The sequence below is a fragment of the Palaemon carinicauda genome, chromosome 24, assembly GCF_036898095.1.
Source record: "Palaemon carinicauda isolate YSFRI2023 chromosome 24, ASM3689809v2, whole genome shotgun sequence".
In the NCBI taxonomy this organism is placed as follows: Eukaryota; Metazoa; Arthropoda; class Malacostraca; order Decapoda; family Palaemonidae; genus Palaemon; species Palaemon carinicauda.
In genome coordinates, this window is record NC_090748.1 from 101,168,883 (window position 1) to 101,185,979 (window position 17,097).

The window sequence follows — 17,097 nt, forward strand, 5'->3', positions numbered from 1 at the left end:
TATCTTAGCAAAATAATGAAAAAAATACTACAAATATTAAATTTATATTATGATAAAGCTTTATGGTATGATATAAACAATATTTACAGGAGAGTATGTAACATGTCAACGAGAAATTTAGCCCACAGTATGTGATATTACAAAAATTATATAAAATTACCAATTATATTTATGAATAAACTAAAATGAACCACCAATGATTAGTTCCTTAACTTCCAGAAATTCTAGATTAAATATAAATAATCATGAGTAATAGATATGTAATAAAATGATCAGTTTTAGTGTGTTATATTGTAGATGATTAAAATCGATAACAAATGCCAATATATTTCTTAGTTAACTTAATCATGGCTTCTGTGCAATACGAACTGTGCACTAAATGACGTGTGATAACAGCATCAACTGGCTTGGTGTTCTCGATTAGGCTTACAGGCTTTAAAATTCCTTGGTATGCAATGAATGTTGCATGAATAACTTATTCAATACCCCGGCATTAGATTCGTCATGACCACTGGAATAATTCTAGTGTCTGCCCAAGATTTTGATATCTTTTCTTTCCTCCATAGAGCACAGATCATTATCATATCTTATACCTCATCGCACTAACTTTGTATCCACTTCATAGCAGCCTGATTACATTTGTAGAGGTCCAAATCTCTACAGATTGACCCCTGTGCACACCCACGAAGTACGTGGTCCATTGTCTGGGTGAGATGTCCACATGGGCACTTGGCAGAGGGGGCGAACTCCACTTAGGAAGATTATCTCCAGTCCTTCTAACTCTAGCTCAATTAAGAGTAACCCCCATCCTTTCTACAAAGATTAGTTCCTTGGGGAAGAGACTCACATGGGCTCTGGATGGTCTCACCAGGTGGGCAGGAGTCTATTTCTCTCCAGTGTTCTAGGCGGTAAGTTGCTGAATCCATGAGGTCGAGGCTAGTGGTGTTATGAAGCTGTAGCACTATTGATCTTGTGCTACCAACTATCATGGTAAAACATTCCTAGTTTTCGTGTTCCAGATGTATATGGGAAACTAATCCATTTTATAGTTGCCAGAATATTAATCTATTAATAGTTGGGACTGGGAGGTCAAGAAGTACGTACCTCCATTATAGGTTTTATAGCTTTCAAAAAACAGCCCTATGACTATATAACAAACTTTTATACTAGACATCCCTAAGACAATATATTTAGGCTTTTAAAAAGAAGCTTTAGTCTTGTGTGTTCGAAGTACTTCTATTATGTGGATTAGATAGTTAACGTGCAATACGCTATGTAATAAAATACATAAGAATGTATATGACAAACATGTCCTGTAGTGAACAGGGTTTGCATATTTGAAAGGACCAAGAAACCAGCCCTTAAAATATTATGCACCATAATGTAACTTGAGAAACACTGCAGTTTCCTTTTCTAGTAAAAATGAAACTTTGGACATCAAGATATAAGGAAGGAAGTAGGAACTATTATTACTAATTCTACTATCTAACACAATCTATGATCAACAGATTACTTAAACAAATCCAAACTTGAGCCAATGTACTCCGTCTTACATAATCGACCAATTTCACATAGTTCACATTTCATAATGAGGGGATTTTTATCAATTTTAGGGTTATGAGAAAATTAATGATAATTAACATATAGGTTTTATATCCCAGTATTGGGGCTTGAGGTTACAGTTAGCCTACACTGTCCAGTAATAGATAAATTGTTGAACAGCAAGATGCTATGAATAAAGCGTCGTTGAATACTTACTTGTGTGTAATTCTGGTCAAAGGTACACTGATGGAACTAACTGAATTGCCCACCTTACTCATTGCCCCTTATCTGTAAGTCCTAGAGCTCATCAAAATATTTTGATTCCGGTAAATGCAATTGAAATGCCAAAGATATTTTACTATCCAACACTTAAGGGATAAGTTATAAGCTACAACAGATCTATTTCACGCAACTATTGATTTTCAAGTAATGTCTAAAACACCTGTAAGCTCATCATTCTCCTAAAAGTGCTTTAAGAATAATCTATAATAAAAATGAACACTTCAATTACTATCGTTTCTAGTTAGAAGTCTACTCACTTTCCTAATGGATTTAACTCATTCTGTTATTCTAAAATTCTTACAAGAAACCTTGTCTTATTATTTTCATTATCAGTTTCCAAGAAAGGATCTCCCTCTACAACTACGTATGAATCATAGTTATTGAATTTCCTAAACTCCTGTTTAGAGAAGATTCCTGGTGACCACACAACTACGCACGTCCCGATGAGCCATAAGCTGCTTTAAACCATTAGCCAGTTCGCCGAAATCAATTTTATTTTCTAGAATTAAAGGGTAATTTAACTAGCGAAAAAAATATAGCAGTATTTTATTTGCTCTCATACCTTACAAGCTTTAAGATAACAGACAATATTTTTGGCAGGAACAGACATTTCTTCTGTGACAACCGTAAATATTACGAGATTGCCAAATAAGTTAAGCCTTTTAATCCTTATTTTTGACAGGAATATCGCAAGTTATACATACTACACACCATGGCTGCAAGCAAGGTCAAGTAGCACAATTACCAAGGAAGTACTATTTAAACAAACGTGTTTATGCCATTTTAACATGTTCGCTACTCCTTCCTACCACCCATCCAAGTCTGCTTATGAAGTTAGCCCACATGGCACTGCCCAAGCTACGTACTGCCAGACAATCATTACCAAAGATAGGTGGCCGGAGACCTGCGATAACATCTAAAGCATAAGACTGACTACATTGATCTAGTAATCAAGGCTACTGCAAGATATTGTTTAGCCCTGAATCTCTAAAAGGGTTTTCCACAAAGCAAATGCAGGGCGGACACCGATTAGCCCGTTATTCTTTCGCCTTGAAACAATGTCACCAGATCAAACACCCCAACGCTGTCAGTAGGCACAGGCACTCTACCGTGAGACATGGGCTAGACGCCGGGCAGAGTGCAGGCAGTGTTTCATCCGACAATAATCAGGAGCCTATCCAATGCCTTAATAACGGGCACTTTCGATGGTTTACCCGTTTAGTCTATCAAGGCATTTACACTTAGGTGTTACCCATACAAAATGGGTAAGTGCCTGCCCGCCTCGCAGTTGCCCTATTTGTGGAATGGCCTTTAGACACCAGGCAGAGAAGCAGAGTGGAGATAAAGTTAAAAATCAATGTCTACCCACAAGTAACAAGACTATCTTTTGGGCGTCGAAGTTTAGTCCGTCGTATATTGCATGGGGAGAATAGTTATTAATTTTAAGCTACAGGAACATTGGAATTTATTAATTCCAAGAGTAAACCATCAATCAACCTGCAAGGTGCTAAATCAGACAAAGTAAACTCATACTTCCACGGACTGGACAATCATTTAATATGAGATATTTTGACAAGCAGAAATCAAGCCAGCAGGTTACTTTCAGGATCTTTTGGGCCTACCTGGCCTTCGCTCCATAGCTGGTCTTGTGAAAGCTTATTACACTATATGAATGTGCTCTTAGTAATGAGCACGGTTGATCCAGAGTCCCTTTACTGTTATCCAGTACGTGCAAACACCTTTACATTCTCAAAGAACAGAAGCTACCACCTGCCAGATGGCAGATGGAAAACTAGTTATAATTAGCCTGCCATCAAAGTAACTTACCATAACTACCTTCGTAAATATTGTTACCCTTCGTAAATATTGTTAAAGTTCTTTCGCTAAAATTTAAATAGCAAATTTATGGCAGGCACTAAATTCACCTGCATTAGCACAATGTTACTAGATATAAGTCAAAAGCATTATAGAAGAGCCAGGTGAACCTTTTGACTTAACCACACTACGCAGAGGCTAGTACTGTCATGAAATAGTTCCTGGTCATGGGCCCTTCCATTGCCATCGACACAGGTACTTGAAAGCTTGCCCATGACCTAATCTCTAGATTTCCATCCACCCATAATTCACCAATTAGTCAAGCACTATACATCTGGTCCACATGTGGATAGGGCTCCAGGATATTAGACCCTTTCCTGTCATAGCACTTATGGCATATAGAGGAGACCCTAATATATTTAGGTTAAGTTCCAAATCGACATTTTACAGTTCTTGTAAATTGCCCATGATAGCAAATACCAGGTGGCTTAAATTAAGCCAGAGTCTGGTAAACACTGACTTACTCTACATTATTGTACCAGATCCCGTTCCAATACAATATAATAGCAAAAGACAGACTACACCAGAGGAGCAAAAGGCTCAAGACTGGCAGCTACCTGGCTATCTTGAATGAAATTTTAAACTACTGGTACAGTATACAGGACATGAGCCGAGACTTTACACTTCAATTATTGGTCTTATATTTTTTAACTATTTAAGGGTAACATTCTGCAAATTACCATTTTCAAGGCATTATAAACAGGTTACTTTTTCCAAGATAATGCTTTCTCTGTTAAGCTCTAAATGTTACTCAAAACACCCTTAATTTAGTAATTAACCAATTCTCCATACCAACAGTATTTAGAATAAAAACTCCTTTCTCATTGGGTGAGAAATTCTCACCTCAATTTGTTTTATTTGATACTATTTTGTAAATTAGTTTAAAAACCCTAGTCTTGAGTGGCGATAATTTATTTGGCCAGTTTCTAAGACACTGTCTTGGCCCTTGCCTCGGCCATTCGTGAGTAACCTTTAAACATTAACAATTTAAAACAAAGCTATGTTCTCAGTATTATACTTCTGCCCAATCTTAGGTAAACTAATTTAATTTTAACATTCTATAATTTATATTTCTAGAATTTTACAAGTTCTAACAATCTCAAGACAGTACTTTGTTGAAAACTATTTATTCACTAAAAAAAAAACTTAGAAATAGAATTAAAATGATTATTAAAGCAAACATTGAAAGTACACAAAACGATATGTCGTAGCTGCCATGCTTAAAAGCAAGCACTTTTCAACATCAAAAGTGAAACTACCCTATAGAATTAATTAACTTTCTTTATTATGACATGCGGCAAAATCTTTTAAACAAAGATCCAATTGCACAATTTTTAAAGCATACCAGCAAATTATCAGGATTTGGACATACTATCATAGTACATTATACTTAAGAGGCAAAAATGTTAAAAATGAATCTGCGCTATACAAGATTTTCTTCAGCAACTACAGTGCAGTAAACTTTACTTATGCTAAAATATAAATTACAATCAAAACAGATGAGGGAGAATTCTTTTCAAATTCTAGCGATGCAGACGAAGAGCATTACCAAGGTCCTAGCGGGTTTGAAGTTTCTAACAGTAGGATACAGGCAAAGGTAGAAGAGATTCAACTCTTCTGACACTGGTAGTCACACTGAATTTAGTATTTTTCCTTGCTGGATACCAGGAAAAGTCACCACCTGGAAGATAAATTAATTTATTACAAAAAACTTTTAAAATTTTAGAAGTTTATTTGAATCAAAATGTTAAAAGATTCAATTACTAAGAATGAAACTGGTTACTTAATTATCAAGTAGGCAAATAGAACTTTATACTTCCACATTTTGAAATTTAGACAACTTGGAAACTACTAAGGCCATTCCTCAGTCTTTTTACAGGCCTAATAACAGCAGAAAAACTTTCAAGCACATTGAAATATTTAGTTAACTAAATTTATGAACATTAAAATATCAAATACACAATACAGCAATGCAGTTAAAATAATATACAGGAGAGCATGCCTTAAAGTCAAATTTTAAGAAAAAATTGCTTAATTTTCCTAGCTATACAAGCCAAATTTTTTCATAGCTATACATATTGTACTTAAATAGGAAATAGGTCTCCACCTACGACCTTACGGCTCAGGTCTCCACCTACGACCTTACGGCTCAGGTCTCCACCTACGACCTTACGGCTCAGGTCTCCACCTACGACCTTACGGCTCAGGTCTCCACCTACGACCTTACGGCTCAGGTCTCCACCTACGACCTTACGGCTCAGGTCTCCACCTACGACCTTACGGCTCAGGTCTCCACCTACGACCTTACGGCTCAGGTCTCCACCTACGACCTTACGGCTCAGGTCTCCACCTACGACCTTACGGCTCAGGTCTCCACCTACGACCTTACGGCTCAGGTCTCCACCTACGACCTTACGGCTCAGGTCTCCACCTACGACCTTACGGCTCAGGTCTCCACCTACGACCTTACGGCTCAGGTCTCCACCTACGACCTTACGGCTCAGGTCTCCACCTACGACCTTACGGCTCAGGAGGTAACAATGTACGCTGCACAGTTATTGTGAACATACCCTAGCAAGATGCCATAAAGGTATGGACCTACAACCAACAAAAACTAAAGTCAATCCAACGATCTACTTTATTTTTATTATCAAGGGCCAGGATTCTCTTCCTGAAAGAGGATTTTTTAGTTTGAGGACATAAGCTAGCAAGTCCTATATGTGGCTGAAAAACAGGAAGGGTATCTTCACTCTCCTGCCGGTATTAAGATTTACAATATAACTGCCATTTATATCACAAATTTCTTTACCTAAAGGACAATTATTTCATAGGAAAAATAGCCAATATGATTTCACTATATAAAAATAAAATTTCCAAGAACCCAATGCTGAGTACTAAAGTAACTTTACTGCCTTCAATAAATAATTTTAACACTATTTAACTACAATACCTGTATTAACTACAAAGATTATGCTATCAGCCTCCTGGCAGTGTGTAATTTGGCCACAATAGTGCTCATGTCAAAATTATACGTCACAAAGAACCCACATCTTTGTATCTGATTTTGTAACAGTAGCTTGAGAAATAAATTTTGGTCTATCCCTTATCTGGGAAAGTGTGTTAATTAAAGTGCTCTTATGAAGCTCACCTGTATCTGATCAGGTCCAGCTTGAGGCTGGCCAAGAAGAGTGCACCTTTAACAGTTAAGTAACTCCCCTATATAGGATTCTGCTTCAAGACATCTGACTACTTGCCTGGTTTAGCAGCTACAATAGAATAGCCTGGGCGCGCACTTTCCGGGGGCCAAGAACTATCAGATATACCCATTAACTACAGCAATATCCACTTTCCCAGTTGCGGAATTTACTTTACATCCATAAACATTAAGCACCAAAATTACCCCTGGAAATAAAAAAAACTAAATTCATTAAAACTAAAATAGAAACAGTAAATCAAAATACATCCAAAATTAAAGCAAGCTATCAGACAGGTTGGACGAGGGCTACTTTCCTAAGCTCGCCATCTATCGTCAATTTTAAAAGAGTAAAGCAGCTACTCCAGCTCCTCTGAAGGCATGTTCTATCAAACTAAAGCTTTCATACAAATAGCAAAGCTAACAATTTACTCTTAAAGTAAATAAAATTGATACCCATTAGTTTGAACATTTATGGTTAAGGTTTTAAGCTATTGAAAAAGAACAGTTTTAAAGCTTGCAAAATGCCAGCCATAATAGTCTTATAAAATTTATCGGGTATAATTATACAAAAACTAAATTTAGTTAAGACTTTCAACACCAAATCTAATATTCTAGGTGCGACTGCCTATATAAAAAGTTTTCCCTTTGCTGCATAGCTAACCTCTGGGCGCCAGAATCCATGAAGGCCAGAATTCGTGTAGGACAGACTCGAGGCAGTGCCTATAGAGTACCTCGTGATGTGCAATAACTACAGTAGGCTGCATTCACAATGTTTAAAATTTAAGTAATAGATTCGAACACTATCAAAAATGTAACCTGGGCCATAGACATTGATGTCTAGAGTATTAGTGAAGTGGCAACCATCAATTACGAGTTTCTATATTGGAAAGTAAGATGCAGGATGTTAAGAGGCTTGGCCTTAATGTCGTTAATACCCATTGAATCAGGATCATCGGACCATTCTAACTATTCTAACCCTTAAGTTAGCTAAACCGGACTAAACATTATGACCAATTAAAAGATAATGTGGCATTTATACCAACAAAAGAATACCTCTTAATTTAAAGTAAAACTTTCTTTTGAAAAGAAAAAAAGTCAAACAACCCGCTAATTTATTCAACAATATACACCACTTTAGATAAATATGAACCAGAATCTAATTCTCCAGTAATCTTAAGGTAGAAATTATCTTTCCTACAAGCAAATAATACACCAATACAATGAAAGCTTAGTAGATTATTTACAACAATAGTACAATATAGCCATATATTTTACCATTGCTATTTTCCATTTCTGACTGACATTTGAAACACTCATCGGAGTTCTCCTACCCCCTTAGACACTGGGCTGAATTATAGAACATCTGAATATTACATTTGAATAAATTGCTTAGAAAGTTACCGTATTCAAAACCCTTGCAAGAGTGCTTTTGGATTAACTGAAAAGATTTTTCCATCTTGTTTCCAGTCATATGTAGCCGACTATCTTTCCAATAAATAACTAGTTTATTTGCCTGTGTGTTGGTAATCCAAAATAAAACTTCAGTATGCCATGACTCAGTTCCTTGTTCCCGTCATGGCAAGCAGAACTTATTTTTGCTCTGCCAGAACTAATTGCTTACAGTTAAACATAACTCATATTTCAATACTAAGCAGATTTTTTAGCTACGAGTTAGCAACGGACTATTTTACTGATAATTGGTCTAAGTTCAATTATACACTTTGGAAACTAAACACGAGAGAGAGAGGGGGGGGGGTTATAGGAGTTATAACTTGGTGCTCCAAAATTTAGGCTAAAATTTGTTTTAATTCCCTTTACTTGAAGGAAAAATCTTTTTCATTATTAAAAATCAAACTTTACACGTCAATTTTGAAAAATGACATTCTTGCAAAACAAAGCCATCTCTTCTGTGATAGAAGTAATTTATTACAAGAACCCCACCTATATTTACCTGAACGATCGGTTGGCAAAGAAGCTTATGTAGCCTGTGCTAAGCTGACAATTAAGCATGAACATTAAAATATTAACTTTTTTAAAAGCCGCCGCCGCCAGTATATGGCATTAAGATGCAAAATTTTCACTTCCCGCCTGATCCATGTTAAGTATTGCACTAATCTATGATACCAAACTGAAGGGATTCCAGTAGGACCCCTGGAGTTAGAGTGGGAAAAGCCCCTCTAGTTTGTTGACAGCAATTGTTACATCCTCGTCCCTTTAGTACTTAGGTTCCAAGAAGACAGGTTGGTAAGTCCATACTTTATTCTGGTATATCAAATACAAGTAAACAGACCCATGCTTCTGCTGGCGTCACAGTTCGTGGATGGCGGGGAAGACAACAATAACAACTCAAAGGTTCAACATAGTAGAATGAGAGAGTAGTGTTTCTCAATACATTACACTCCTCCCCCCTTAGGTTAACACACAAAAAAATTAAATTTGTTCAATGAGTCTCCTAGGTTTTTTACTTACTCTGGTAGATTTTCTTACAATGGCACCAGTATCATAATTACTGTTCTCTGATCCTACTACTTCTACATTGGGATTACAAATCCTACTTGAGTTCTGAATAGGGTTATTTGTTTCTTCTAATCCTTGTACATTATTGGGAGAAGAAACTACAGGAACAGAAGGAATCATTGTATCTTTTAATAGTGATGATTCATCAGTTACTCTAGTATTATACATTTTTCTCTCAAATAACTGTGATAAGTGACGCTTCCAAGTCAAAATACCATTAACATCTACAGAAACTAAATAATTCCTTTCACCCAGAACTTTGATAATCTTAGCTTCTACCCATTCTGGTCCTTTACCAAAATTCCTGGCATATACTGCATCACCAACTCTGAATTTAGACTCATGAACGTAAAACTCATCTCCTTGTTTAGGCATTATTACATCTAGTGGACCCTTAAATTTCCTTCCAAATAATAATTCAGCTGGGGAGCAGCCAGTGGAAGACTGTACTGTACGTCTATAAGTATACAAAAATTTTGCCATTCTGGTTTTTACAGGCAATTTACAATCAAACTTTTTGAAATTAGTTTTGAATATTCGGACAGCCCGTTCTGCAAGCCCATTTGTACTTGGATCATATGGTGCTCCTGAACAATGTCTAACACCATTTTTCTGAAAGAAATTCTGAGTCTCCCTAGCCATAAAACAAGTTGCGTTATCAGATACAATTGTGTCAGGAATACCATAATTAGCAAAACACGACCTTAAACATTGTATGGTATCCTCTGAAGTTATATTCTTACAAGCATAGACATCAATAAATTTAGAAAAGGAATCAATAATAATCAAATATTGCATGTTGTCAATGGGCCCACAATAATCTACATGCAAGCGGGACCAAGGTCTATCTACTGACGGCCAAGATAAAGGTAAAATGGCCTTATGTTTGAGATTTGTTATACATAATGCACAGTTAGAAGTTATTTGTTCCAAATCTTGGTCCATATTAGGCCAATATACAAGAGACCTTGCTTCGGCTTTCATGGCAACAATACCCTTGTGGCCCTCATGAAGCATTTCCATAACACGCTTTCTCAACATTTCAGGAACCAAAATACGATTCCTATACAGTAATACATTATCATGCAAAGAAAGATCATTTCTCAATTTATAGAATGGTAACATACAATTTTCCATCACATTTTCCTTGGGGAACCCTCTCCTTACATAATCTCTTACTCTGCATAAAACAGTGTCTCTTTCTATACATTCTTTTACCATTGTAACATCAAAAGAATTCTTATCCAAAATATTAATCAAATTTACATATTCTCCTGGTACATGAAAATCAGTATCATCTCTACATAATGGTAGCCTACTAAGAGCATCTGCCACTGTATTATGCACTCCCTTAATGTGCTCAATTTTAAAATCAAAACCTGATAGGAATAAAGCCCACCTTTGAATACGAGCATTAGATAATTGTGGAATACTCTTACTAGGGTTAAATAGATGAGTCAAGGGTTTATGGTCCGTCCTAATAACGAACTTCCTACCCAAAAGGAAATCAGAAAACTTCTTGACTCCAAAAATAATGGATAAAGCCTCTCTATCAATTTGAGAATAATTACACTCAGCATTAGCTAATTTTCTACTTTTGAACGAAATGGTAGAAATTTTACCCTTATATTCTTGTTTAAGAACAGCTCCCACTCCTACAGGGCTAGCATCAACTTCTAAAATCATGGTAGCATTGGGGTTAAAATTATCCAAAATATCAGCTCTACCCAAGGCTTCCTTAATACTCCGAAAAGCTTCTTCATGAATTGCTGACCAATGAAACTCAACATTCTTTTGTGTCAAATTATATAAAGGACATAAAATAGAACTGAACTGAGGTACAAACCTATTGTAGTAAGTGCATAACCCCAAAAATGATTTCAAAGACTGGACAGACTGAGGGGTTGGAGCTTCCAAAATTGCCTCTATTTTCTTTGGGTCAGGTTTAATTCCCTCACAACTTAAAATTTATCCTAAATAAGGTACTTCCCTAGAACCGATAATACATTTATCTTTATTCAATTTAACATTTCTCAGTTGCAAAATTGATAAAACCTTACATAAACTCCTGTCATGTTCCTCTTTGGTAGCTCCGACAATCAATATGTCTTTAAAATACATGAACACCCTCAATATTTTCCAATAATTCAGAAATAAACCTCTGAAATATACCTGGTGCTGACGACAACCCAAAAGGCAATCGGTGGAACTTATATAATCCCAAATGAGTATTCATAATTAAATATTGTTGAGAATTTTCACTCACAGATACCTGTAAATATGCATTTTTTCAAATCCAATTTTGAAATATACTGACAAGAACCTACATTTGCCAAAATATCATCCAATCTCGGTAATGGAAAGGTATTAACACTTGTTTGGGTATTGAGATACTTAAAATCTACACAAATCCTTATTTCACCATTAGGTTTCATTACAGGAACAATAGGACTGGCCCAATCTCCTGCATGCTCGACCTTGCTCACTATATTTTTACTTTCCAGTTCTTTCAAACTATTCTCAATTTTACATTTATAATGATAAGGCACAGATCTGGCTTTAAAATACTTAGGCACAGCATTTTCTTTTGACATTAATTGACATTCATAATTTGTAATGGGTGATCCTTCCACCACCTGATACTCATTGAACATTTTTACACAATCAAGCTTAGGCCTAGATGCACTACTTGGGGTAATAAGAGGACCTTTAAATTTATCATCACTCACATTATCAACTTGTACCCACTGGTATTTCAATTTCTTCATCAAAGACCTGCCTGCTAAATTTAAATCATTATCCACAACAAAAAACTTTTGTCCCTTGACCATTTGGCCTTTAAAAGAAACATCACAATTTATTTCACCATACACCTGCATTTCCGCTTGATCATAATTAGCTAAGCGTTTCCTTGTTGGTAATGGTGTTAAATTCAATTTATTAGCATCATGCCGTGAAATAGTGGATGCACCACTGCCAGTGTCTAATTCAAATTCTAGGGGAAACCCATTTAACCTTAAAATTTCTCTATATGGTTCCTCATAATCATCGACAAAGTCAATAGAATTCACATCAAAATCAAAAAGTTTCAATAAATCATAAGAATCATGAAAATTTTCATTAACAGGAATATGCTTACTAGTAGACTCGTCTACATGCACTGTATTAACATTCCTAGATTTATTTCTAACCTTTTTATTGGAACACACTGTACTCACATGGCCTTCCTTACCACAGTAATAACATTAAGCATTCTTAAATTTACAATTATTAGCTAAATGGTTATCACGCCCACAATGAATGCATTTACCTTGAGCTTTACCATAATCACTTTTACCTCTCCCCTTAGAGTCTGCACTAGAATTAGGCCTAGGCCTAGTTACTTTATGCCTAACCTTGTTAACGGTACCTGATGGCCTATTATCTGTAAAAGAACTTGAAGTAGGACTACACTCGGTAACATAGGCAGTTTCTAAATTGGTAACCTTGGCAAGTAAATCACGAGAGGAGATGGATTTAAACTCAAAATGATCAGCTAATAAAACCTTAAAATATACTTCATTATCAATACCAACCAATAACTGTTCCTTCAACCTTCGGTCAAACTCATTATTAAATTCACACTGTTGAGCTAATAATTTAAGTTCTGCATAATATTCCTTCACTGACTCACTACTTTTCTTCTTCCTCTGTAGGAAATCACATAATGCTCTATGATAACTTGGTTTCGTTATGAAATGAGACTTAAGTTGATTTACTAGGTCATCAAAAGGAACTGCAGACGGCAATTTCGGTGCTGTTAACTTACAGATCGTGGAAAAAGTCTCTACTCCCACTGAAGAAAGCAACAAAGCCCTTTTTGCTGTCGCCTCGGTTACTTCGTTTACTTCACAATTCATGGAAAATAGATCCAACCAACAATTTAGTTCCAACTTATCTGGATTGAATTCGGGAATTGCCGGTCTCCTTGTAGCTGCCATCCTTCCTGATTGGGTATGGAACTTCGGTAAATCGGTAGTCCCCAACAATTACAGCTGAACTCAGGCTACTCACTGGAGTCTGGACGTTGGCCAGGCCTAAACTGGGTGTGCTAGGCTAGATACGGCCGGCTGTCGTTGGTACACTAACTCTGCTTCCATATGACATACCTCTTTGTACACTGGGTTCTTCCTCGTCGCCACTGTTACATCCTCGTCCCTTTAGTACTTAGGTTCCAAGAAGACAGGTTGGTAAGTCCATACTTTATTCTGGTATATCAAATACAAGTAAACAGACCCATGCTTCTGCTGGCGTCACAGTTCGTGGATGGCGGGGAAGACAACAATAACAACTCAAAGGTTCAACATAGTAGAATGAGAGAGTAGTGTTTCTCAATACATTACAGCAATAGATTAGCGGGAAGTAATCTCGATTCACATCAGTTTCTGGTCACTTCCTCATCTCCCATGGCGCTCTAAATCTTACAATTTAGAGTCACTACCCCTCTGTTCTAGCGAGGAGTACAGCGAGCTGCTGAATTCAACAATTCTAGTGTTATTTTGCTTATTTCCAGATAAGCAACGAAAGTTACTGAAAACTAAAATTTGAAAATTAGTCTTATACTATATTTTAAAATATTTTCAAATATCCTATAATTGTTCGGGCTGGAACAAACTTGTTGGGGTAATGAATGCAAACAACGCAAGCACAGGCGTCATGACCAACCATTAGTATCATAAGTAACCAATTGACTAGTCAAATTTTAGACTGCAAATTCCCAAGGGCGGCCACAACACCCCACAAGTCAGAAAAACCAGCCAGCACTTATGTCAATGAAAAGGGTTTCTTTACTGTCCTATCACTGCACAGGAACCCTAAGCTCCAGCACCACACGATGACTAAATTAGATAATTAACACCACAACTTGTGTTAATTGTCAAGTCCACAAATTATTAATGCCCTTTTTTTAAATTAAAGTTTTTTTTTAACATTCTCGCATTCCAGTTTCAGCAACATAATAAAACTCCCTATTAACTATTTAAAAAAAAAAAACAAACAAACAAAGAGAAACAAAAATGAGATAAATAAGATTATTGTATCGTTAACCCAAACCTTCAATTAAAGCAAGCCATATTATGACTACCTCATACCTTGACCTTTATGGAGGGTAAACTCCGAACGGCCACACTAAAAGCTACTCAAACCATGGACCAGTTACACTCAAAACACTTGATTAGCTACGTGTGCAAAATGTTTTAGTACACAAACTCACAATGAACCCTCAATCAGACCTTCCGTAAATAAACTCCAGAATTATTCTATGCCACAGATTCGATGCACTAATTAAAGCACTGGAAATTTACGTCTACACCTTTAATACAGATAGTTATAAAACGGACGGACACTCAAGTAAATGGCCAGCACTTCATATAACTCGTCACAACGACGAACCAGAACTCCTGAAGCGACCCAGATTACTAACCTGTATTTCTAGAATTCGTAGCCTTTACACACTCTTTAATCACAAACACTAGGATTCATGGAAAAAATATCAACCGCCATCAGGTTACCGAAGACAGAATAAGGATGGCAAAACAATGAAGTATAAATTCACAATTTGTACCCTTGCCTTTAGAGTCCTTGTATAACAAGTGGCGACATCTGTATATAAGTTTTAAAGGAACTGAAGTGGACTAAAAGTTTAAATTATTTTTATATTCAAAATTCCAAGCGACGTAAATATAGACGACGACATTCATAAAGTAGGTATAAATCAGAATTCCAAATATTGTGAAAATTTACAGCAATTGAACCATGATTTTAATAATGTCCGGTGTTTTTTTTAATCTATGACGTCATCTTCCAATAAAACTATTGAAAGCCACGAATTTCTGTCAATGTAAAATTTCAGGAAACTTTCTTTATGAGAGAGAGAGAGAGAGAGAGAGAGAGAGAGAGAGAGAGAGAGAGAGAGAGAGAGAGAGAGATAAAGAATTTCTTTCCGTGTTGCTTCGTTTATTTAAACTTGAAAAGTAAAAAATCGCTTATTAATCCTATATTAAGGAAATTGATTTTTTAGATCGTAGGATCTCAATATTTTTTTTTTTTTTTTTTTTTTTTTTTGTATTTTAATAGAGCTGTTTCATGGAATTTACCAAATTAAATCATATGAATGATGTAACTGAATAACTACAAAGTGGAATGTAAAAGTTAGTTTGTTTTATTACACAAAAGACCAACGTGAATAAATCAGTAATAATAAACTACAATAATTAGGATAGATTTACTCAACTAGACACATGAGAAAGATTATAGGTTGTTGTACATGAAAATCTTATCGAAGTCATGAACACGTATTGAACCCGGGTCAGGTAAAATAAGATAACTCAACTCAACAGTGTTGCCACACGTACGATATAAATCATACATGTACGTTGAAAAACGGCCTTAATACGATGCACGATAGCATGTTCCATTATCGTACGGTTTGCACGATTGAATTATGGGAATTGCAAGATATTAATGAATAAAATGAAATAATACATATATTCATTAATTTGTGAATACAGTGTGTCCCAAAATAATATATATACTCTTTGACTTTGAATAGCTAATTAACTTTTTTTCTATTTCAAATTTGATTTTGGAGTAAAAATGGCGGATACTGGGCTTACGTTCGAGCAAAAAAAAAAAAAAAAATATTCTGAAAGCATTCTGGAAATGTAAAAATAAAGCTGAAGTGCAAAGTGAATCTGTTTTCCATGTTATTATCAATAAATTGAGAAAGTTGTAACAATCCAAAGAGTGTATACATTACTTTGGGACACCCTGTATTATAAAAATGTGTTAAATATCAGAAACACTTTTAATCATAGAGTAATGAAACTTCCAGGGGTTAACTGTTATGTAAAAAGCTGGAAATGATTAAATTTTGGAAGGTCAAGGTCACAGTCAAGCAAAATGTCGAGAAATAAGCTTCCGCTGCGGAGGTTTGCGCTATACTGAGTGCCCTTCTAGTTTATATTGCATATTTTAGTTTCACCCCTACCATCTCTTTATAGAATGGCCAGTATTGCACCACCTCAATTTAGACGAGATAATGCTATCAAATATGAAAGGGTCAAACAGATGAATGATCCAAGGCGTCCACTTCATGGACATCAGGTAACAAGATGGCGACAAAGATCAATGAAAAGCTTCATGGTCGTGGAGTCGTGGAGAGTCCTGAACATCTAATCCATGCTGCCTACTTGTCACTAAGCTGGCGGAAGGATCAGAAAAACGAAATTTTGACCTAGTGCTTTCGTATTGTCAACACGAAAGAGCTGGGGACAAATGTATGCATCGCATTCTTCAGCGATACATCATCAACATGCTGCCTACAGGTTGATGAAATGGAGGGAGAGTGACTGTAATTCAACCAATGAAGCACTACCTGACCTTAGCGAACACCTACCTTGTGGAGCGTCCTTTAACAGAGAAGAGTGGACCACCTTAAAAAGAGTAAGATCCAAGGTTGGGAAAATAGGAGATGGACTTCAGAAGGGGGAATATGTCACCAATGCTGAATGCCCTGTGGTGAATCTCCCTAGACCATGGACCATATCCTCTGCTACTAGACACTGGGACCTGTATGTTCTGATGTAGATCTACAGGAAGCAAATAACAGAGCCATCCATTGGATACATGAGTGATACAATAAGATA

The 17,097-nt window shown here is 36.2% G+C and overlaps 1 protein-coding gene across 1 annotated transcript; it reads left to right on the forward strand.

Annotated features, from left to right (window-relative positions):
- The first annotated feature begins 3,085 nt into the window (after positions 1-3,085).
- Positions 3,086-16,627, forward strand: LOC137618512 (uncharacterized). Its single transcript, XM_068348670.1, has 4 exons — positions 3,086-3,089; positions 5,199-5,296; positions 5,826-6,241; positions 16,453-16,627. Exons 1-4 carry the CDS (start codon positions 3,086-3,088, stop codon positions 16,625-16,627), a joined length of 693 nt encoding a protein of 230 aa, XP_068204771.1.
- The last annotated feature ends 470 nt before the right edge of the window (positions 16,628-17,097 follow it).